At 45.1% G+C, this 23,019-nt stretch overlaps 2 protein-coding genes across 2 annotated transcripts in view; one reads left to right on the forward strand and one right to left on the reverse strand.

The window, feature by feature from the left end:
* Nucleotides 1–18,397, forward strand: part of LOC115460001 (zinc finger protein 135-like) — a 52,078-nt gene extending 33,681 nt beyond the window's left edge. The window contains exons 6-8 of the mRNA XM_030189862.1: nucleotides 438–551; nucleotides 16,791–17,078; nucleotides 17,167–18,397. Of these exons, the coding sequence (XP_030045722.1) occupies nucleotides 438–551; nucleotides 16,791–17,078; nucleotides 17,167–18,158 (1,394 nt within the window). The 3' untranslated portion in view covers nucleotides 18,159–18,397. The remainder of the gene's footprint in view (nucleotides 1–437; nucleotides 552–16,790; nucleotides 17,079–17,166) is intronic.
* Nucleotides 1–23,019, reverse strand: part of LOC115463370 (gastrula zinc finger protein XlCGF26.1-like) — a 952,960-nt gene that overhangs the window by 529,275 nt on the left and 400,666 nt on the right. The window lies entirely within an intron of this gene.

Genomic DNA, 23,019 nt, shown 5'->3' on the forward strand with positions numbered 1-23,019 from the left:
GTGGAGGAGTGGCCTAGTGGTTAGAGTGGTGGACTTTGGTCCTGGGGAACTGGGTTCGATTCCCACTGCAGCTCCTTGTGACTCTGGGCAAGTCACTTAACCCTCCATTGCCCCAGGTACAAATAGGTACAAATAAGTACCTGTATATAATATGTAAGCCGCATTGAGCCTGCCACATATTGAAATGAGGCCGATAACGTTTTGTACTATTTAGAGTGGAAATTAAGACATAAAGATGTGTAAAGAGGGTTTATGTGACCTTTTTGAGATTTGCAGGGCTCTGAAATTGGCCCTTTAATTGAGGGTTTCAATATTTTTGTTCAGTGAAGCTGGTGAAAGTTTTGAGGTGGAAATTTTTCAAAATCTTGACATTTTAGAGAATCGGTCTCAAAGTGATTTTTGGGAAACCTGATACAGTTTTCTTATTCCGGGAACAGGCACTCCAGCCCTCACCCCTGAGATTATATCACACATTGAACGAGGGGAAGACCCATACATCAAGGATGAGCCAGGATCAGAGGAAAGAGAAACTGGGAAAAGCAGCTACTCAGGTGAGTCCAGTAATAAGAAGGATTGGGGTGAATGTAGAGATGAAGAGACCTGCTTACGAAGGCGCGTTAGCATTTTTAACGCACGAGCTAACCATGTACGCGCCTATAGGGGCGCATACATGGTAAACGTGCGTTAAAAACACTAATGCGCTTTTAATGCAGCTTAGTAAACAGGGCCTGAAGAATAGGTACATAAGTATTGCCATACTGGGAAAGACCAAAGGTCCATCGAGCCCAGCATCCTGTTTCCAACAGTGGCCAATCCAGGACACAAATACCCGGCAAGATCCCAAATATGTACAAATCATTTTATACTGCTTATCCCAGAAACAGTGGATTTTCCCCAAGTCCATTTAATAACGGTCTATGGACTTCTCCTTTAGGAAGCCGTCCAAACCTTTTTTAAAGTCCGCTAAGCTAACAGCCTTTACACATTCTCTGGCAACGAATTCCAGAGTTTAATTACACGTTGAGTGAAGAAAATTTGTCTCCGATTCATTTTAAATTTACTACATTGTAGCTTCATCGCATGCCCCCTAGTCCTAGTATTTTTGGAAAGCGTGAACAAACGCTTCATATGTACCCGTTCAACTCCACTCATTATTTTATAGACCTCTATCATATCTCCCCTCAGCCGTCTTTTCTCCAAGCTGAAGAGCCCCAGCCGCTTTAGCCTTTCCTCATAGGGAAGTCGTCCCATCCCCTTTATCATTTTCGTTGCCCTTCTCTGCACCTTTTCTAATTCCACTATATCTTTTTTGAGATGCGGAGACCAGAATTGAACACAGTATTCGAAGTGCGGTCGCACCATGGAGCGATACAAAGGCATTATAACATTCTCATTTTTGTTTTCCATTCCTTTCCTAATAATACCTAACATTCTATTTGCTTTCTTAGCCGCAGCAGCAGCACACTGAGCAGAAGGTTTCAACGTATCATCAACGACGACACCTAGATCCCTTTTTTGGTCCGTGACTCCTAATGTGGAACCTTGCATGACGTAGCTATAATTTGGGTTCCTCTTTCGCACATGCATCACTGCACTTGCTCACATTAAACGTCATCTGCCATTTAGACGCCCAGTCTCGTAAGGTCCTCTTGTAATTTTTCACAATCCTCCCACGATTTAACGACTTTGAATAACTTTGTGTCGTCAGTAAATTTAATTACCTCAGTAGTTACTCCCATCTCTAGGTCATTTATAAATATGTTAAAAAGCAGCAGTCTCAGCACAGAGCCCTGGGGAACCCCACTAACTACCCTTCTCCATTGAGAATACTGACCATTTAACACTACTCTGTTTTCTATCTTTTAACCAGTTTTTAATGACTCTCCAATGTCCTCTGGAGTCTTTCATGAGGTACTTTGTCAAACGCCTTCTGAAAATCCAGATACACAATATCAACTGGCTCTCCTTTATCCACATGTTTGTTCACCCCTTCAAAGAATTGTAGTAGATTGGTGAGGCAAGATTTCCCTTCACTAAATCCATGTTGACTTTGTCTCATTAATCCATGCTTTTGAATATGCTGTGTGATTTTGTTCTTAATAATAGTCTCTACCATTTTGCCCGGCACCGACGTCAGACTCACCGGTCTATAATTTCCCAGTTCTCCTCTGGAACCTTTTTAAAAAATCGGCGTTACATTGGCCACCCTCCAATCTTCCAGTACCACGCTCGATTTTAAGGATAAATTACATATTTCTAACAATAGCTCCGCAAGCTCATTTTTCAGTTCTATCAGTACTCTGGGATGAATACCATCCAGTCCAGGAGATTTGCTACTCTTCAGTTTGTAGAACTGCCCCATTACATCCTCCAGGTTTACAGAGAATTCATTAAGTTTCTCCGACTCGTCAGCTTCGAATACCATTTCCGGCACCGGTATCCCACCCAAATTTTCCTCGGTGAAGACCAAAGCAAAGAATTCATTTAATCTCTCCGCTACGGCTGTGTCTTCCCTGATCGCCCCTTTTACTCCTCGGTCATCTAGCGGTCCAACTGATTCTTTTGCCAGCTTCCTGCTTTTAGTATACCTAAAAAAAATGTTACTACGTGTTTTTGCCTCCAACGCAATCTTTTTTTCGAAGTCCCTCTTAGCTTTTCTTATCAGCGCTTTGCATTTGACTTGAAATTCCTTATGCCGTTTCTTATTATTTTCAGTTGGTTCCTTCCTTCATTTTCTGAAGGATTTTCTTTTAGCTCTAATAGCTTTCTTCACCTCACTTTTTAACCACGCCGGCTGTCGTTTGGTCTTCTGTCCTCCTTTTTTAATACATGGAATATATTTGGCCTGGGCTTCCAGGATGGTGTTTTTGATGTAAATTTTTGACCCTCGCAGTCGCTCCTCTAAGTTTTCTTTTCACCGTTCTCATTTTATCATAGTCTCCTTTTTTTTTTTTTTTTTTGTAATTATTTTTATTGAAGTTTTTACATATATAACACAAATGCTGATAATCACATCTTAATCATACTTCTAGTACATTACCCCCCTCCCCCCCAACTTTCCCCTTGTACGGTTGCTAACCGGTATAGGTTCATGATATGTCTTTACTCCATGATCAGATCATGGGGCTGTCATTAGTCTGGGGGCATCCAAGTCCACTCCATCCTTCTGCCTCCAGGTTGAATATTGGTCCCATTGTTTGTAGAATTGTGGAATCCTGCCTGTCTTTATTGCTGTCAACTTAGACATTTGATAAACATAGTCCATTTTATGCACCACCCGCACCACCGGTGGTAAAAAAGATTGTTTCCATGCTGATGCTAATACAATTTTTCCTGCTACCAACCACATCGACGCCAAGCGATGTGTTATTGATTTTATGCCTGCCGGTTGGAATTGCAATAGGCATGTCTCCATCTTCATTGGATAATGGCTCCCCAAAAATTTCCCCAATGTCTTAATTAGTTCTAGCCAGTATGCCTGTGCTTTGGGACATATCCACCAAATATGTGCCATATCTCCAGTCTCTTTACACCCTCTCCAACACCAGCTACTTTCTTTTTTATACATTCTCGCTATCTTATTAGGCGTCAGATACCACTGGTATAGCATTTTGTATCCGTTCTCAACCAAAGAGCTAGAAATAGATACTTTAAGCAGATAACTCAATGCTTTTTCCCAGCTATTACTGTCATACTTCTGTTGCATAGCCTTTTCCCACCTCTGAGTGTATCGTTCTAATGGGTTTGAGTGGGATCCCATCGCTCTATATAAACGGGAAATACATCCCCTCTGACTTCCCCCTCCTATAGCCTGTTCTAGGGCTGTTTCGTCAAGGGTAAGCTCCCTTTTAGCTTTTCGCTGTATGTAATCCTTAACCCTCTGGTAGTGATATAAGTGGGACCTAGGGAGTTCAAATTCCTCTTGGAGTTCTGCAAATGGGATCATATTCCCCTCTTCCCATATCTGATGTATTGCTACCAGCCCTTTTTGTTTCCAGACTCGAAATACATTGTCTGTCGCCCCTATCGGACATCCCATAGCTGTCTGTATTTTCATTCGTTTAAAGTGTTTCCTGCCCGGGAGGTGTTTCTGTCGTAACACATTCCAAGTCTGGAGGGGAAATCTTATTGCGGGTGGTGCCTGCCGAATGCATGTTAATAATTGATTCTGTGGAGCCCATAATATGGCATCTGGCCTCTCTATCTTCAACCAGTATTTTTCGATTTGTAGCCAAGGAGGTGAGAAACTGGAACCCCACCCCGCCAATACCCTCAATTGGGCTGCTTGATAATATTGTTTAAAGTTGGGTACCCCCATGCCCCCTCTATCCTTTGGCTGATACATCATGTCTGCCCTCACCCTGGGTGGTTTGTGCTGCCAAATATATGCGAAGACTTTACGTTGCAGGTGACGAAAAAAATGGTTTGGAATCGGTAGGGGTAATGCTATGAATAAATATAAAATCTTTGGTAGGAGCATCATTTTTACTGCCGATATCCTTCCTATCCATGATAATTCTAGCCCTTCCCATCTTTCCAGTTCCTTCAGCAGTTCCTTGATTTTTTGTGGGAAGTTAGCTTCATATAAATCTACTAATTTAGCTGTAAGGTTAACCCCTAAGTATCGCAGGCATCGACTGACCCACCGAAAGGGATACCTTCGACTTAACGCCAGTGTCATCTCACTGGAGAGGCCTACCCCCATGATCTCTGACTTATCCATGTTCACCCGGAATCCTGCCATCCTCCCATATGTTTGTAAACACTGCATTACCCATGGTAGTGATTCCTGTGCGGATGTCAGTGTAAGCAAGATGTCGTCTGCAAACAGCATGATTTTATGTGTCTCCTCTCCTATGGTCAAACCCTGTATATCTACGTGTTGTCTAATATGTTGGGCTAACGGTTCCATTGTAAGTGCGAATAGTAATGGAGACAACGCACATCCCTGACGAGTACCCCTCTCAAGGTGGATCAAGTCAGATCTGACTCCATTAATTCGCAAAAAAGCTATAGGGTTCAAATATATTAATGTCATCCATGAGATGAATCTTCCTGTAATACCTATTTTTTCTAATACTGAAAACATGAATTGCCACTGTACTCGATCAAACGCTTTTTCAGCGTCGAGGGATAATACCAACATCGGCTGTTCTGTATCTCTTGCCTCATAAATCAAATGTATGGCTCTACGAATGTTATCGAAAGTCTGTCTTCCACTTATGAAACCCGTTTGGTCCCCATGTACTAATTTCGGCATAACCTGCTGCAGTCGGTGGGCTAGGATTTTTGTGAAAATCTTATAGTCCGTCCCCAAAAGGGAAATCGGACGGTATGACTCACATCTCTGGGGATCTTTACCTGGCTTCAGAATAAGTGTTATGCCTGCTAGCCGCCATGAATATGGCAGTTCCAAATGGGGCTCCATTTCATTAAATACTCGGACTAACAGCGGGGCCAGAATTTTACTATATTTTTTATAAAATTTATTTGTGTAGCCATCGGGCCCTGGGGCTTTCCCATGCGGTAGGTCCTGGATAGCCCATTGTACCTCTTCTAGGGTGATTGCATCAGATAAAACCTTTGCCTCCCCAGTTGTCAATTTTGGAAGTGTTACCTGTGCCAAGTATTCCCGGGTGGCTTGTGGGGTCGCTATTTCTTCAGCCTGATATAACCGTTGATAGTATTTGTAAAAAGTATCTTTTATGTCTTCCAATTTAGTGCCCATTGTGCCCTCTTCCGTTTGAATCGTATGTATATATGAACTTAGGCTACGTTTTTTAAGTTTGTATGCTAACAGTCTCGATGGCCTATTACCAAATTCAAAATAAGTTTGTCTGGCTTGTTGTAGATGTTCTGCCACTTCTGCTAGCTGTAACTCTCTAAGCGCTAATCGAATACTATGTATCCTATCTTGTGACTGTTGTGATAAAGGGTGTTGCTGAGCTTGTATGGTTAGCCCTAACAATTCCGCATGTAGTGTTTGTACCTGAGCCTTTGCTTTCTTTTTCATATGTATTTGTATTGTTATTATTTTCCCCCTGACCACTGCTTTCAAACCTTCCCAAAGTATCTGCGAAGTTACTTCTCCGTTGTCATTATAATCTAAGTACTCCTTTATCTCCCCTTCCAATTGCAAAAGCATCTTAGGGTCAGCTAGCAGTTCATCCGGGAACCTCCAGGTTGGAATCCCCGGAGGTCTGACTGTCCATTCCATTTCCAATAGAACAGGTGCATGATCTGACCACGTTCTTGGAAGTATCTGTATCTCCATTACTTTAGAGAATATATCTGGTGGCCCCAACTACATATCTATACGGGAATGGGAATCATGAACCGCCGAATAATATGTATAACCTCTGGATTTCGGATGCATCTGTCTCCAAATGTCCAGTACCTGCCAATTATCTATAAATTTATGCAGTTGTGCTCTTTCAGATTGGGCATATCGTATCCCTCCTGTTGTGTTATCTAATAGTGGGTGTAGTGTCAGGTTGAAGTCTCCTCCTATTAGTAAAGTGCCTTTCACATGTTTGCTCAGGGTCTTAGATATTTCTTTGTAGAAGGCACCTTGCTGAGTGTTAGGTGCATAAATGTTTAATAGGGACAATGTTTCATTTCCCAACTGAACTATTAGCAATAGGTATCGTCCCTCTCTGTCTCTTATTATCTCTTGTACCTGCCATGGGTGTCTATTGGTCAGTATTATGAGGACTCCCTTTTTCTTATTCTCTTTGTGGTTTGATGCAAAATATATAGAATTACTCCTCCCCCCTTGGCATAGGTGTTCTTTAGTTGGCAGCAGATGTGTTTCCTGTATGAAAGACACATCTGCTTTTAGGCGTTGCACTTCTTTAAATAACAACTGTCTCTTCGTGGGAGAATTTAATCCCTTAACATTAAGGGTCATGCAGATCATGTTATACATTGTTTTTTGTTAACTAAGCAGTCATAGTCTAAGTTTATATGTGGGCTGCTCCCAAATATCCCTATTTTTCTTCCACCCATTCCGGACATCCGTATTTTCTGCTTTTCCCTTCTATTACCCGCCCCTTCCTCCCTCCCCCCCTTCTCCCTCCCTACTATTATACACATCTGTTATTATTACACAGGTGTGTTTTCGGGGAAGGGACCTCACCCCCATTATTTGTTCTTGCATATCATTAGTGTCTTTCCGCCTTCAAGTGTTAACCTATTAATCCCTTCCTAGAACCCTCCATATCATATTTTTTTCATAGAATAACAGTATATAACTTTCCATAACTTATAACATGTCATATCTATTAAACAATTCCCAAACAGTACGTCTCACTCTTCCGTGGATCCTCTCGTTTCAGTTTCGGGTCTTCTTTTAATTCAGACATTGTCTTTCTAAGTTTTTGTTCAAGATCCATGTGCATCCAAATCGTGTCGAAGTCTAGGGTCTGATTGCTGTCGAGAAAGTCGACCCTTGCCTCTAGTGACTCTCTGCCATCGTGGCTTTGGTAGATTAGTCTTAGCAGGTTGATGTGTTGTGCTATCAAAAGCTTTTGGTAGTTGCTCTTTTGCGTCCTCCAGTTGTCGTATTTGATGAAGTTTCCCCTCTTTATAAAAGCGTAGAGCAAAAGGGTAGCTCCATCGGTAACGAATACCTTCTGCCTGTAAAAATTGAGTTAAGGGCTTTAGCTCCGCTCTTCTTTTCAGAGTGGCGGCTGCCAGGTCCTGGTAGCAAGCGATTTTGTAGGACTCCCATTGAAAATCTGGGGATTCCCTAGCCGCCTGCATAATCTGTTCTTTTATTTTAAAGTCACCAAAACAGGCAATTAGGTCTCGCGGTTTATTAGCTCTTGGCGTTCCCAACGCCCGGTGAGCCCGCACTATTTGTATATCCGAGGGGTCTTTATTGACTTTCATTGTTGCCAGCCATGCGCTCGCTATTTTTTGCACCACAGTCTCACAGTCTGAGTATAATGGTACTTCTGGCAGTCCTCTGAATCTCAAATTGTTTCTTCGATTGCGATTCTCAAGATCCTCTAACTTGTCCCACACTTGCTGAAACTCTTGCTTAGATTTGCTTGCCTGCTCATTTAAGCTCTGTATGGCCTCCGCTTGCTCTTCTATCTTGTCTTCAGTCTCTGCCACGCGGACTCCCAAGGCCCCAATCTCACCTTTCAGATCCGTCCCCAGCAACGTGAGATCAGAGCGCATGGCTTTAAGATCTGCCTGAATCTCCTTTATCCAGGACCCGATATCTTGTAACGTAGTTTCCTCAGGTTCCGTAACATCCCCCGTTTCAAATAGAGGTGGAGAGTTATGCAGTTGCTGTTCCGGTGATAGATTGGGCCGCTGTTCCGCCGGAGCGCCGCCATGTTTTTTTTTCGCCGATGCGTTCTCAAACGCAAACGCCGACAGAGCCAACATGGCTGTTTGCGACGTCGATGTCATTCTCTCGGCTCTTCTTTTAGCTCGCTACTCCGTGTTTTCTGCTTCAGATTAAGGCTCTTTAGCAGGATTAATATGCTTTAGTTGCTCGGGGTGCGACGGAGCTCCCAGCTCACGCTGCCATCTCCGTCGGTGACGTCACCTCCTCCCCCATAGTCTCCTTTTTTAAAGTTAAATGCTAACGTATTTGGTTTCCTATGTATACTTACTTCAAAGCTAATATCAAATCCGATCATATTATGATCACTGTTATCAAGCGGCCCCAGCACCATTACCTCCTGCACCAGATCATGCATTCCACTAAGGACTAGGTCTAGAATTTTTCCTTCTCTCGTCGGTTCCTGTACCAGCTGTTCCATAAAGCTGTCCTTGATTTCATCGAGGAATTTTATCTCCCTAGCGTGTCCCGATGTTACATTTACCCAGTCAATATCGGGGTAATTGAAATCACCCATTATTATTGTGTTGCCCAGTTTGTTTGCGTCCCTAATTTCTTTTAACATTTCTGCATCCGTCTGTTCATCCTGGCCAGGTGGACGGTAGTACACTCCTATCACTTGTTATGATTGTGGTCAGAACCCCTCTCAAACTTACCTTTTTCCTGGGGGCCAACTTCTTAGCTGGCTTCTGTTTCTTTTGTCTGTCCTTTCTGAGCTAGCTCTCTCTCTATGCTGGCAGCTTCCAGCAGCATGACTCTAATTGTTTCACTTTACTACAGCTGTGTGTGTGGACTGAGTTAGCTCTACCTCTGTTTGGGTGTACTGGCTTCAAGTGCTTCACGGTGCTGCATTGGTGTGGGTTGGGCCTCTCTGGGTTTTTCAGTGTGCTGTCTGCGTAGGTCTAGGGAGTGTGACATAATCAGGGAGGGCCTTGAGAAGGAAGTGGTGTTCTTCCCTTCAGGGCCTTTGCAACGTTTGCTTTTCCTACTTGCTTTAAGTCCAGGTTAGTGTTAGTGCAGTGTGCACTTGTGACTGTGTGTTTAGCTTTCCTGCTTTTCTCTTGTGGTTCCCCTGCTTTTCCCTCTTGGTGCTTTAGAAGCACTTCTGTGTCTAGGGCTTTGGAAGCTCTGCTGTGTTTGGTGCTTTAGAAGCACGGTTGGGTCTGGTGCTTTGGAAGCACTTCTGGTTTAGGTGTTTAGTTTCCCTGCCTTTCTCTTGTAACTCCCTTGCTTTTCCTTTTGGTACTGTGAGAAGCACTCCTGTTAGGTCAGTGCCTAGGGGCACTCCTGTTAGTATAGGGCTTAGGAAGTCCTTTTGTTAGTTTACTGTTAGGAACACTTCTGTTGGTTTTAAGGCTTGGGAGCACTTAAGTCAGTTTAGGATTTAGGAGTACTTCTGTTTCCAGTCCTGGTCCCTGTGTCATCCGGTGTCATCCAGTAAGTCCTGCCGGCCACTCGAACCCAGGGGCTCAACCCTTGAGGGGCAGTGGCTAAGTGCAGGTGAAGCTGAACGGACCAGTCCAGTGTGCTCCAGTCCAGGGTGTTCCGGTCCGGTGTGTTCCAGCCCAGTGTCCTCCAGTCCGGGGGATTCCAGTCCAGTGTTCCAATCCTGTGTCCTCCAGTCCTGGGGATTCCAGTCCAGTGTTTCAGTCCATTGTTCCAGTCCTGTGTTTTCCAGTCCGGGGGATTCCAGTCCATGTGTTCCGGCTCGCTGGGCGGTGCCGGCAGTCCCTGCCGGTGCCAGTGTGCTTGTCCAGCGTTGATTGGTGGGTTTTGCCTGCTGCTGTCGCTCCTCGTCAGCAGCCCAAGGGCTCACGTTTGCTCCAGAGCCCGGCCCCGCGGGCTCTGAACCTGAGAACCTGACATCACTATCCTTTTCCCCTTTACACATGAAATTTCAATCCATAGTGATTCCAAGAAGTGTTTTGTTTCCTGCAGAATTTTCAATCTATTTGATTCAAGGCTCTCGTTAATATACAATGCTACCCCTCCACCAATTCGAGCCACCCTATCACTACAATATAATTTGTACCCCGGTATGACAGTGTCCCACTGGTTAGCCTCCTTCCACCAGGTCTCAGAGATGCCTATTATATCTCATTTTTCATTTAGTGCAATATATTCTAACTCTCCCATCTTATTTCTTAGGCTCCTGGCATTGGCTTATAGACATTTCAAACTGTGTTTGTTGCTCCTATTTACATCATGCTTAGTACTTGACAGGACTAATTTGCAATCTTTTGACCGATTTTTATTTTATTGTTGTTTCACGCGCTCGGGGACTCTGATCATGGGGCGGTAGCAAACGCCGGCGTTTGCTTCTGATCATCCCCCAGTGAGTTAGGGTGGCGACAAACTTGACCTGACTAGCCATATTTCAATAGGAGCCTGATCAGGGGTCGTTGCTTAATCGGTATGGAAGAAACTCCCCGATAAGCACAGAATATAACATATTTTCAATCAGGCAATTCTTCAAAGCTCTTATGTCCACATAGTGTCATTTCCAGGGAACATCTCATCAGTCTATGAAGACAAAATGTTCCAAGAAATGGTTTGCAAATAAGAAATCCTACCAATTTGTAAGCTATGGCCTAGTGGTTAGGGTGGTGGACTTTGGTCCTGGGGAACTGAGGAACTGAGTTCAATTCCCACTTCAGGCACAGGCAGCTCCTTGTGATTCTGGGCAAGTCATTTAACCCTCCATTGCCCCATGTAAGCCGCATTGAGCCTGCCATGAGTGGGAAAGCGCAGGGTACAAATGTAACAAAAATAAAATAGATACTATTGGAGATTCTACATGGAATGTTGCTATTCCACTAGAAGTCGGCCCTTGCAGATCACCAATGTGGCCGCGCAGGCTTCTGCTTCTGTGAGTCTGACGTGAGTCTTCTGTGAGTCTTCTCTGAAAGAGAAGATCCAATACAATAATTTAGAAGGAAGAAAAAAGAAAAACACTTAAGAAAAATATAGACCACATGTAGCTAGCAAAGAACGGTTATTCTATTTTACCGGAGGGAGGGTGAGAACACATTTAGCCTTACAATCCCTTTCAAAACATTAATTGCACAAAGGCAATACCTTGTTGGCGCCCGTTTCATTGCTTTCAGAAACAGGCCTTTTATCCTAGTCCATATATATAAAAGGCACCACCAACGTTCTATGAAGCCTCCAGCCGGAAGTGCGAAGCGCCAGAGATATCCGGTTTCCCCATGAGTGAAGGAAAACAGCACAGCACGAAATCCCTCTCTCTGTAACAGTGAAGGACTCAGAGGGGGGAGGGGAGAGAGACGCCCTCACTCTCTGGGTAACACAAACACAGCACAGCAGGAAACTTAACACTGAAGGACTGGACTCGGAGGGGGAAGGGGGAGGGGACAGACAAGCACAGGGGAAGGGAGAGAGGGCAGAGGGCAGGGACACACACACTCCCACATGCACACTCTGAAGAAAACCTTGCTAGCCCCCGTTTCATTTGCATCAGAAACGGGGCTTTTTTACTAGTTTCTTCATAAAACGTCCAAATTGGTATTTTCCAAACCTATTTTACAGATGTTTATCTATGCAATTAATCTGCAGTGCATCTAGCTCACAAGGGGGCATGTCGGGGTGGAATTAGGGCATTCCTAACACTTGGACATTTTATAGCCATAATGGAACAGATCAAAAATGTCTAGGGCTGCGACTTCAATGTTTTGGTCTAGACCTGTTTTTAGAATGAATAAGGCACTAAAAGGTGCCCAAAATGACCGGATGACCCCTTTACTCCCCCAGTGGTCACTGACCCCCTCCTACCCCCTGAAGATGTGAATAAAAACAGTACGTGCCAGCCTCTATGACAACTTCAGATGTTATAGCCAGTTGTATTACGTCAGCAAGCAGGACCCAGGAGTAGTGTAATGGTGGGTGCAGTGTACTAACTGTAGAGAGGAGGACTCGGGCCCATTTCCCACTCTACCTGTTACAATTGTAGTGGAAAGTGTGAGTCAGTGCCAATGTCTACTGGTATTAGTATCTTTTAGAATGGTTGTTTTAGTTTTTGCTGTGCTTTTCTATCTAATCAATGGATTTCTTATATGGTTTTTAAAAATGATATTTTTATTTTAAGATGTAAACCGTTCTGTTTTGTGAATGCAATTAGAAACGGTATAGTAAGTAAATAAACTATAATAGTCCTCCCACACCCCCCTGCCGACAACCCTCTTGACAACCCCCGCCAGCTGAGGTCCTCTTCTTCCGGCGCAGGGCTTCGTTCTGTTTCTGTGAGTCTGACGTCCTGCACGTACAGGACGTCAGACTCACAGAAACAGAACGAAGCCTTGCGCCAGAAGAAGAGGACCTCGGCTGGCGGGGGTTGGGGTCCCCCGCTAGCAAAGGTAGGCAGGGGAGGGTTGGCGGCGGGAGGGGGGCTCGAGACTCTCGGCAGGGTCCCCCTCCCGCCGAAGTCTGGCTACGCCCCTGTCCCACACTCACCAGAAATCTACGGTACCCACATAGAGGTGACTCCTTCACCCATAAGGGCTACTGTAGTGGTGTACAGTTGGGGGACGGTGGGTTTTGGAGGGATCAGCAGACAAGATAAGGGGTAGTGGTGAGATGGGTACCTGGGAGTTTTTATACGAATTCCACAGCAGTGCCCCCTAGGGTACCCCATTGTTCTCCTGGGATGTCTGTGTGGCCAGTCTCCTAAGAATGCTGGTTCCTCCACTTGAATTTATTTTCTTTTTTTTTTGAAAATAGCCAAAAAATATAAACGGACAGAGTACAAAAACATCTTGCATGCGGCCGTTAAAAAAAAAAACCCAAAACATTTTGCTGTTTCGAAAACGACCATATTTCCTATTCGGGTTTAGGACATTTAGTGCAAAACACCCAAAGTCAGACAGATGTCATATCGAAAATGCCCCTCCACTTGTATGAAATGTACTGATATGATATGAAACACAGGCTTTGTAACTATGGATTTTACTATGTGTTTCATGTTATAATCTCTAATATAATAAAACGCACCGTGAACGTTCTAATGAGGACAACGTTCTGTGAAGCCCTGAAGCCATGCCCTGAAGCCATCTGACGTCACTGAAGCTGTAGGGTTCGTGGATTCGTGGTGTGAAGCCTCCCTTCAAGCCAGCCAGCCAGCCGTCTCTGCCCCGCCCTCGCGACAAAACAAACAAATCCGGAAGCGAAACGTCAGGGAAGGAGGCGGCGCTCCCGACGTCTAGCCTTCCCTTCGCTGTGTTCCGCCTTCAAAATAAGGCGGAACACAGCGAAGGGAAAGCTACACGTCGGGAGCGCCGCCTCCTTCCCTGACGCTTCGCTGCCGGAAACGCCACGGAGGTAAATTGAAAAAGAAGAAAAAAAAAAAACAAAACGATGCATGGATGCGAAGGGGGGACATGGATGCGAAGGGGGGGAGGAGAAGAGGGCGGGCCAGGCTGGGACATGGGATAGAGAGGAGCATGGATGCGAGGGGGGGGGGGTCATGGAAGGGAGAGAGGGGACTTGCTGGAAAAGGATGAATGGAGGCGGCAGGGGACAGAGGAGCATGGATGGGCATGGATTGCGAGGGCAGGGCTCAGGGAGAGAGGGGAATTGCTGGAAATGGATGAATGGAGGGGGCAGGGGACAGAGGAGCATGGATTGGGAGGGCAGGACTCAGGGAGAGAGGGAAATTGCTGGCTAGGGATGAATAGAGGAGACAGATGGGCATGGATGGATATGGATTGCAGGGCAGGCCTCAGGGAGAGAGGGCAATTGCTGGATAGGGATGAATGGAGGGGCCAGGTGACAAAGGAGCATGGATGGGCATGGATTGGAAGGGCAGGACTCAGGGAGAGGGGAAATGCTGGATAGGGATGAATGGAGGGAACAGATGGGCATGGATGGATATGGATTGCAGGGCAGGCCTCAGGCAGAGAGGGAAAATGCTGGATAGGGATGAATGGAGGGGGCAGGTGACAGAGAAGCATGGATGGCCATGGATTGGGAGGGCAGGGCTCAGGGAGAGAGGGGAATTGCTGGAAAGGGATGAATGGAGGGGGCAGGGGACAGAGGAGCATGGATGGGCATTGATTGGGAGGGCAGGGCTCAGGGAGAGAGGGGAATTGCTGGAAAAGGATGAATGGAGGGGCCAGGGGACAGATGGCCATGGATTGGGAGGGCACGGCTCACACTCTCTCTCTGATATACAATGTCTTTCTGACTCTCACTCTCACACACTCTGTCTCACACTGTATCACATTCACTCTCTATGTGCCACACAGTCACTCACACACTCGCTTGGTCTCATACACTCACTCAAACAGAGAATCTGTGTCTCACACACACTCTCTCTCTCGCCCACACACACACACTCTCTCTCACACTGTGTCTCACATACACACTTGCACACACTCTCATTCTCACACACACACTCTCTCACAAACACACTCACACCCAGACTCACTCTCTCTCACACACACTCACACTTTCACTCTGACTCTCAAACAGCCACTCTCACATACACTCTCCCAAACATACACACTCCGAGGAAAACCTTGCTAGCGCCCGTTTCATTTGTGTCAGAAACGGGCCTTTTTTACTAGTTTTTAATATTTGGTCAAACATATTTTCACTCTTCTATAATTATGTATTACTACTACTACTTAGCATTTCTATAGCGCTACTAGGGTTACGCAGCGCTGTACAAGTTAAAACATGGGGAAGGACAGTCCCTGCTCAAGAGAGCTTACAATCTAAAGGTAACAAACTATGTAGTCAGTGTATCATGAATGAATGGGGAGTCTGTTCCAGGCATAAGGTGATGCGAGGCAGAAGGGACGGAGTCTGGAGTCAGCGGTGGTGGAGAAGGGTACAGATAGGAGTGATTTGTCCTGAGAGCGGAGGTTACGGGTGGGGACATAGGGGGAGAGGAGGGTAGAGAGGTAATGGGGGGCTGCAGATTGAGTGCATTTGAAGGTCATTAGGAGAAGCTTGAACTGAATACGGTAGTGAATCGGGAGCCAGTGAAGCGACTTGAGGAGAGGGGTGATATGAGAGTATCGGTTCACGCGGTAGATAAGACGTGCAGCGGAATTTTGGACAGATTGAAGGGGGGATAGGTGGCTAAGCGGGAGACCAGCAAGGAGAAGGTTGCAATAGTCAAGACGAGAGGTAACGAGTGAGTGGACGAGGGTTCGGGTGGTCTGTTCAGAGAGGAATGGGCGGATTTTGCTAATATTATAGAGGAAGAAGCGACAGGTCTTAGCTGTCTGCTGGATATGGGCAGAGAAGGAGAGGGAGGAGTCGAAAATGACTCCGAGATTGCGGGCTGACGAGACGGGGAGGATGAGGGCGTTGTCAACAGAGACAGAGAGTGGGGGAAGAGGAGAGGAGGGTTTGGGTGGGAAGACAAGGAGCTCAGTCTTTGCCATGTTCAGTTTCAGGTGACGGTTGGACATCCAGGCGGCGATATCTGAGAGGCAGGCCGAGACTTTGGCCTGGGTTTCGACTGTGATGTCGGGAGTGGAGAGGTAGAGCTGGGTGTCATCGGCATAGAGATGGTACTGGAAACCATGTGATGAGATCAGTGAGCCCAGGGAAGAGGTGTATATTGAGAAAAGAAGTGGTCCAAGGACAGATCCTTGGGGAACCCCAACAGAGAGTGGGACGGGGGTGGAAGAAGAGCCATTAGAAAATACTCTGAAGGTGCGTTGGGAAAGATACGAGGAGAACCAGGAGAGGACGGGGCCCTGGAATCCAAATGAGGACAGTGTGTCAAGAAGTAAATTATGATTGACGGTGTCGAAGGCGGCAGATAAGTCGAGGAGGATAAGGATGGAGTAGTGACCTTTGGATTTGGCAAGGAACAGGTCATTGCAGACTTTGGAGAGAGCTGTTTCTGTTGATTGTAGTGAGCGAAAGCCGGATTGAAGCGGATCAAGGATGGCCTGAGAGGAGAGGAAATCAAGGCAGCGGCTGTGGACAGCGCGTTCAAGTAATTTGGAGAGGAAGGGTAGAAGGGAGATGGGGCGGTAATTGGAGGGACAGTATTACATTTGTTTCAATTTGTTATAAAGTCTCTCTTCTACACTATAATGATAGTATAGTATGTTTCTTGTATTTTTTATTTTTTAGATCCTCTTTTATACTGTTTTTTTTTTTTTATTAAATGTATGTTTTGCATTTTATTGTATGTATATTTTGTATTTTTCAATCTTTAGATTCCTGATGCAGGCCTAGTAGGCCGGAACACGGCCCATGTCGAGTCTTGGATGCTAATAAACAATCAAACCTTTTACATTGTCTGGATATTGTCTCGGTGTTTCTGTTTGAATGCCTGAATTAGGCTTGGCATTGAATTTTCAGGTCAGATTCAGCCCACGGTGGTCAGCGTCTTCAAGAGCTTTCCATAGTCAGTAATACATGATTAATGTCTAATATTTATATCCAGTAGATAACGACACCATGCAAGAACAGAAGAGGGATCAGAATCGAGAAGAACCTCCTGTAGAAATGGAACAAGTCCCAAGACAATCAGAAAATGGCTGTGAAAATGTTTTGCTGGGGACTGAGAGGAGAAACACAAGGAATCATCAGCTGGAATCAGAGGAGGAGCAGAGAGACATTGCAGGAGACATAACGGATGGAGTAACTGAGTATGAGAGAAGTGATAGGGAGCTCATTATCATCCCTGAGCACAAGACACATCTGAGAGGAGAAAGACCCTTTCAACATAAAAACAGTGATCAAAAGAGAGAGGGGAAAGAGAAGGGAGATAAACCTTTGACATATACTGAGTGTGATTACAGCTTCATTTCTTCATCTCCAAGAAAGCATGACAATATTGACATGGGAAAAAAAATCTTTTACATGCATTGAGTGTAATAAATGTTTCACTTGTCTATCAAATCTGAGACGTCATCAAAGAAGTCACACGAAAGAGAAACCTTTTACATGTACTGAGTGCTATAAACATTTCAGTCGTCTATCACACCTGAAACGTCATCAACGAATTCATACAGGAGAGCCCCGAGAGAAACCATTTATATGTACTGAGTGCAGTAAATACTTCAGTTGTCTATCAAGTCTGAAACATCATCAAAGGATTCACACGGGAGAGCCCCAAGAGAAACCTTTTATGTGTACTGAATGCAGTAAATGTTTTAGTCATCTATCAAATCTGAAATATCATCAAAGGATTCACACAGGAGAGAAACCATTTGTATGTACTGAGTGCAATAAATGTTTTAGTCATTCATCAAGTCTGAAAGAGCATCACAGGATTCATACAGGAGAGACTCTTTTTACATGTACTGAATGCAATAAATGTTTCAGTCGTCTATCAAATCTGAAAAGTCATCAAATGATTCACACGGGAGAGAAACCCTTTACATGTACTAAGTGCAATGAACGTTTTACTTATCAATTAGCTCTGAAAATCCATGAAAAGATCCACACGGGACAGCCCCGAGAGAAATTTACATGTACTGAATGCAGTAAATGTTTTAGTCATCTAGCAAATCTGAAACGTCATCAAAGGATTCACACAGGTGAGAAACCTTTTACGTGTGCCGAGTGCAATAAGCGTTTCAGTCATTCATCAAGTCTGAAAGATCATCATAAGATTCATACAGGAGAGAATCTTTTTACATGTACCAACTGCAATAAATGTTTCAGTCGTCTGTCAAATCTGAAAATTCATGAAATGATACACACAGGAGAAAAACCGTTTACATGTACTGAGTGCAATAAATGTTTCAGCCATCTGTCAACTCTGAAACAACATCAAAGGATTCATGTGGGAGAGAACAACTTTGAGTGATTGAAAATCTTTTCAGATGACATCAAGATTACTTTTGGGCTGTATAAATGTGCTAAGGTGACTTTCTTTAGGGGGAAGTTGAGCTAAACTGAAAACATCTCTCTAACTGAAAGGCACTTCAACGAGATAATGTACATAAATATCTAGGGAGTGGAGGAAGGAACAACTGTCAATCAGAAATGTTCCAAAAGATGTATGAGAAGAAACTTGAAGACCTGAATATGTATACCCTGGAGGAAAGGAGGAAATGGGGGAGGGGAGGGGGGTAATGATACCGATATTTAAATACTTAAAAGGTATTAATATGCAAACTAATCTTTTTCAGAGACAGGGAAGCAGCATAGTTAAAGGTCACGAGTTGATGTTGCAGGATGGTAGACTTAGGAGGCAACGTCAGAAAATTCTTTTTCACAGAAAAGTGGTGTTTGCTTGGACTGCTCTCCCAGAGGATGTGGTGAAGACAAAAACGGACGATGGAATTCAAGAATGCACGGGTTAAACACAGAGGATCCCTACATAGAAAAATAATAGTCAGATTAACACAAAATTTAATGACTTCATAGCTAGAGGGAACTTTAACGGCAGTTCCAGAGGTAGGCAAGTAATACCAGTGCTGGGCAGATTTCTACAGTCTGTGCCCCCAAATTGGCAGGCAGAGATTGTGATATAATATGCACGTAATTAATCTCCTTCAAAGTATATGCTATAATTGCAAGTGCTGTGTATCTGTGTGTGTTGGGGCGGGGGAGGTAGAATGGTAAAGCTGATATTCATGAATAATTGATGCTAGTCAGTGATGGGGGGAGGGAAAGACCATTGTTAGGATAAAAACAATGGTATGTTCCAAGAATGCCCATGTGAGTTTGGCAAGTTCAGTTGCCGACTGCCCCTTTTATGATTCCACTGTTCAGAGTTTAATCATGAAGATGTGGAATTTGCACAGAGCGCCAGATATAACTCTGGACACCTTTTTTGGTAGACTGGACCATAGAGGTCTTTATCTGCTGACATTTACTATGGCCCATTTTTACCAAGCTGCAGGCAAAAGGGGGCGGCGTCGGCGCGTATTTTACACCCGCGGCGAGGCCCCCCTTTTACCGCAGGTGGTAAAAGGGCCGGTCTCACTTTCCTGCAGCAAGTAATGCACTTGTCACGTGGCCATTTCGGGGCGGGCGAGTGGCGGTAAGGGCTCCCATGCTAACCCTGCGGTAACCGGCGGGTACTATCCGGCGCTACAAATGTTCGTAGCACCAGAAATAGCGCATTAGGGGTGGGAAGTACTGCCGGGCTGGTGTGGTAGCCCGGCGGTACTTCCGTTGTAGCGAGTGGTAAGCCCGCGTTGGGCTTACCGCCGCTTAGTAAAAGGAGCCCTATGTTAATACGTAAGTCATCAAAAAAACACTTACGATCATTACTTAACAGAGTCTTCAGCTCCCAATATGCAACAGGTACAGGTAGTGCAAATGAGAAGGCTCTACATAGAGCTCAATCTTTGAAAGCGTGGCAACCTATAACCTTCGTTGTACATTTTGGGGCACTGAACCTATACAATTTGTATATTGCAGTATTACTATTTGATTGTATCTCCATTTCATCATATAGGCACAGTACCTACACAACTTGTATATTACAGTACTACATTTTGACCCCTGAGGCAGGCGTTGCCTAACGCCGAAACACGGCCCGTGTCGGGTCATTTGTTTAATAAAGAATTACAGTTGTCCCAGTCTTGAAGGCCCAGTGTTGCTTTTTTGTCTGTGTATTTTATATGTATCCAAACTGGTGGGAGGGGAGGGTCAAGAGCCCGAGGTGAGGGGGCACATTTTAGCCCCCCCCCCTCCGGCGGCGCCGACCCCCCCTCCCCACCACCGCCAGGTACCTTTGCTGACGGGGATCCCCAACCCTCGCCAGCCGAATTCCCCTTCAGCGCCGGTCTCCGAGTCCAGCACATTTGCTGATCTGGATTCCTACGTGCAGGACGTCAGGACTCACAGAAACAGAATCCAGATCATCAACGTGCTGGAGACTGGCGCTGAAGAGGACTTCAGCTGGCGGGGGTTGGGGACCCCCCCGCCAGCAAAGGTACCTGGCGGGGATGGGTCGGCAGCAGGGGGTGTGAAAGCAGGGGGGCCAGGGCTAAATCTGCGGGAGCCCATGCCCCACCGGCCCCACCTAGCTATGCCCCTGATGTATACCTGAATTTGATTTGTTCCTTGCCTTTCTCAGGGCACAGACCGTGGAAGTCTGCCCAGCACTGTTCTTGTACTTAGTTCTGAAGCTAACGACGAAGCCCCTTAAAATGTACGCTCCAGCCCATCCCTATCTATTCAGTCACAATCAGGGCATAGACCGTAGAAGTCGCAGAACCATCATTCCTTCTAAACAGGATTCCTTTGTGTTTATCCCACGCACGTATAGAAAAAATCTTGTTCTGCTCAATTTAAGCAGGGCAAAAGAAAAAGTGTGTTGGTCCCGACAGACTTGTTTCGCTCCAAGCTTCCTCTGGAGACCTCAGCGGGTAACTACTACTTGCTAGTAACTGCTACTTACATTTCAGCGGAGAAGTTACCTGCTGATTCAGGACACGGTGAGGGTCTCCATAGGAAGCCTGGAGCGAAACGTGTGTCGGGACCACACTATTTGTTTTCCTTTTGTCCCACTTAAAGTAAGTGAGCATCGGAACATGATGTTCTCTCTACAAGGTAAGTGACACAGTCGGAAGAAGTGTTAATGATTTGCACCCTTTAATGGTTTTTGCTTTATTTTTTGTTTACGCTCATAAAGAATCTTTGAAGTGGAGGGGTTTTTTGACCAATGATTAGTATTTTTAACTATGTGCATATTGTGTCGTCAAAAAGCGTGAATTTTGCCACAGTTTCTAGGAGGTCTTTTTCCTCCCTCTTTTTTGTATAAAGAAAAGTTGGAAATGCTTATGCCGTGATTCACTGTTTGGTTGGGGTTATCATTGTATCATATCGACATTGTGACCATCACTTCTGTTATTTCAATGTTCCCATGTGCGGTAAGCACTAACGAACACTTACTGCAGCCACGGGCTGCGCTCAGGCATCCAGCAGTAATATGTGCTAGCTTTTTAGCACTGGGGGCAGGGATTGGACATGTTCTATGCTAATTGGTTAGCACGGCTACATTGCCGCATGTGGTTAATGCGCAGAATCGGTGGTGATAGGGGTTCATGTGCATGGCCATTAATGGTGAAAATAGAAAAATCGGCCATTTTACCCCTGAGGTAAAAATGGCCTTCGTGTGGGGGAATGACCTGCATAAGGCAGTGGCGTAGCTACGTGGGGCCCTTGACCCCCCCACCGCCAACCCTCCCCCGCCGCCACCTACCTTTGCTGTCGGGGGACCACAACCCCAACCCCTGCCAGCCGAGGTCCTCTTCTTCCAGCACAAGGCTTCTTTCTGCTTCTGTGAGTCTGACGTCCTTCAGGACGTCAGACTCACAGAAACAGAACGAAGCCTTGCAGATCAGCCAGCAGCCGCGTTGCCCAACCCCTGCCAGCTGAGGTCCTCTTCTTCCGACGCAAGGTTTCGTTCTGTTTCTGCAGGACGTCAGACTCTCAGAAACAGAACGAAGCCTTGCAGATCAGCCAGCAGCCGCGTTGCCCAACCCCTGCCAGCTGAGGTCCTCTTCTTGCGGCGCAAGGTTTCGTTCTGTTTCTTGTTAATAATAATGAACATGCTACATAAATATAATGAGAAACAGTTGAACAGTATAAAGTTCCTATGGTCAGTGAAGTGCAAGTATTAAGGCAAAAGACCTATGAGTCACAAACCTGTGAAAACAATAAGGGAGTCATAGATTCAACCTTGAGCAGCCTGGTGTGAAGCAGAGACAGGAGGCTGTGTAAGGGGGGGGAGCAGAAGGAATGTTGCTTGCAGACATTTGTAGATAAGGAATGTGAGAACAAGCTTCAAAGGAAAGGGTTGCTGACGTGCACACATTGGGTGCAGTATGAATGTAAGTGTATTTAAACAGAGGAGAAGATAGGTATCTTAAGCAAAGCAAAGCAAGTATATATCTCTGTATTACTGCTGAGCAAATATATCTCTGTATTATTGCTAAAAATATATTCTGTAAGCAGACTTTGCTTCCAGTGTGGTGTTCTCACACTGCCTTTGTCCGACGGAGGACAGTTGAAAAAAATAAAAATATTTTGATTATTCTTCTTTATAATAGGTGTCAGTTTCTTTGTTTACACACATATAGGGTGTAAATCAACAAATTGGCGACCGCAGCAGGACGCGGCTGCCGTCGTTCGGATTAAGTTTTTGGATTGGTAATCGTGTGACTTTCTTTCCTATGATCTCCAGAAATGGCCAGCCTGGATTGAGTAGGTTATAGACTGTCAATCAGCTGAACCGTGAGTATATCTTGAAGCAAAGTCTTTTGAAAAATTGCTTTTTTATTTTTATTCTTGTATCTTTCATTATTTATATTATTGTTTGCTGTGTATTTTGCTAGCTTAGGCATTGTTTGTTATTATATCATGAGACCTTTTCAATCTAAGAACGAACCATCCGCTCAACCCGCTGCAGAGGGTCAGGGAGAAACATCTATCACTCCTTATGTTTTGTATGTAGATAGCCGAAAGAATTGCTCACCCCTTGTGCATGTTAGGGATACTTTTCCCTTTGAGGCACCCGTTATTCAAAAGGTCTGTGAGAAATGGGCTGGATATGCCTCACAGGATTCATTTTTATCATGGCCAGGTGGTGGTTCATTTGTAAGAACTCAGCTGTTGTCTGTTTTAAAATACATACAACAAAACAGAAAGGGAAAATCCTTGCAGAAACACTTACATGTTTTAAATCTTTTTATGGTAGCAGCAGACTT

The sequence above is a fragment of the Microcaecilia unicolor genome, chromosome 1, assembly GCF_901765095.1.
Source record: "Microcaecilia unicolor chromosome 1, aMicUni1.1, whole genome shotgun sequence".
NCBI lineage: Eukaryota > Metazoa > Chordata > Amphibia > Gymnophiona > Siphonopidae > Microcaecilia > Microcaecilia unicolor.